Source organism: Mobula birostris, chromosome 10, assembly GCF_030028105.1.
Source record: "Mobula birostris isolate sMobBir1 chromosome 10, sMobBir1.hap1, whole genome shotgun sequence".
In the NCBI taxonomy this organism is placed as follows: Eukaryota; Metazoa; Chordata; class Chondrichthyes; order Myliobatiformes; family Myliobatidae; genus Mobula; species Mobula birostris.
This window is the reverse complement of record NC_092379.1, coordinates 23794485-23796059: the sequence shown is the minus strand read 5'-3', so window position 1 is coordinate 23796059 and position 1575 is coordinate 23794485. Positions and strand designations below refer to the sequence as shown.

The following is a 1575-nucleotide window of genomic DNA, read 5'->3' as shown; positions in this document are numbered from 1 at the left end:
CTCTCTGCCCCCGCTATAGGGGAATAACTATCCAGTGATTGGTGCCTCTCGGTTTCTATTTTCCAGGTGGAATTCCATCCAGTGACAGATGCCCCTTGCTTCTTGTCTCACAGGGTGAAATTTGTTAACTGACTGGCGTCTCTCAACAGCTGTCTCAATGCGATACCTATCCACTGACTAGAGGCTCCTAGTCTCTGTATCTCAGGGTTTTACCTGTCCACCGACTGGTGTTTCTCATTCGCTCACGCTGGGATTCTCTGCGCCTTAGTTTACTAGAACTGTTCAATGCTGACATTGATGCATTGAGCAGATTGTGAAATATCTTCAGTCCGGATCTAGTCTCTGTCGCTGGACTGGCTCCTGCAAAGATACAGCCATATTTTGTGCAACTGAAACCCCTGCTGGAGGCGGCGACAGGAAGCTGCGTCTCTGGTTTCGGTAGGTAAGAGTCTATTCAAGCCGCTGCTCCCTCTCGCACTCACAGTCCACGTCTCTATTTAAACAGCGCTCTCTGCGGTTCCCAATACATCCGCACAACTCAAAAGTGTACAAGTCTGACTCAGCCCTTAGTGCGATGAGGGTCGGGTTTTATGCCTGTGTCATCCTGTATTATCTAGCAGGTGTGTATCCCGTGGCTTGTCGCCCAGCGGGGTCCGGCTGTTACTCGGAGAATTTGTCAATCTACTGTATGTCCGTGGAACATTTTATTACTCTTTACTCATTTTTTATTGACAGGCGTGCGGTCCGACGTCGTGCTGACACAGCCAAAGTCAGCGGTGGGAAAGCCCGGGCAGTCCCACACGCTGACCTGTGCAGTCAGTGGTTTCAACCTCGGCGACTATAACATGCATTGGATGAAAGAAGTCTCCGGGAAAGGGCTGGAATGGGTGGCCGTGGTAAAGTATGATGATGAGAAATATTACGCGCCTGATGTCCAGAGTCGGTTCACTGTTTCCAAGGACAGCAGCACGGTATATCTGAAAATGAACAACCTGGGACTGGACGACACGGCCACCTACTATTGTGCGAGAGACACAGAGAGAGAGTACGGGACTCGACCGGGACAAAAACCCAGCAAGAGCGCCTTTCCTTAGTGTGCTGAAGGAAATGCAGCAGTAATCGCCACAGTTGTATCCCGATCTTTCTGGACACGGCCGGTCGTCCATGTTACATAAGGTGGTTTCTCAGTGAGGACTCCTGAGAAGGAATGTTGGATGCGTAGACCGAAAGGCGCACCTGACCACTTCAGAGGGTAGCTCGGAACCAAGCGCCGTGATTGAGAATAGAGGGGCCGACCGACCTTGTCAGTTGTCGGGCCTTCGTGACAGTAAATGGTTGGGCTATGTGAGGAATAATGATGAAAGTCATTTTGGTGTTCGAGTGCGGTTTGACTATGCTGGGAAACAATGATATGGTCGAAAGATTTCGTACAGCAGTATACCACAGTGATTACTATACTGGGTGGCACAGCGTGCGAGATGGTGTCTCCCTCCATACAAAGATCTACCACAACAAAATACCTTAAATTGGGCATTCGGACTTTTACACCGGACTTTACCCCGAGACCTGTGGATA

At 50.0% G+C, this 1575-nt stretch overlaps 1 gene segment (V, D, J or C); it reads left to right on the top strand.

Annotated features, from left to right (window-relative positions):
* Positions 1 to 501: 501 nt before the first annotated feature.
* Positions 502 to 1266, top strand: LOC140203923 (immunoglobulin heavy variable 3-30-3-like). The segment is given in 2 exon segments: positions 502 to 620; positions 736 to 1266. Coding segments are annotated over 2 exon segments (405 nt in total).
* Positions 1267 to 1575: the final 309 nt, after the last annotated feature.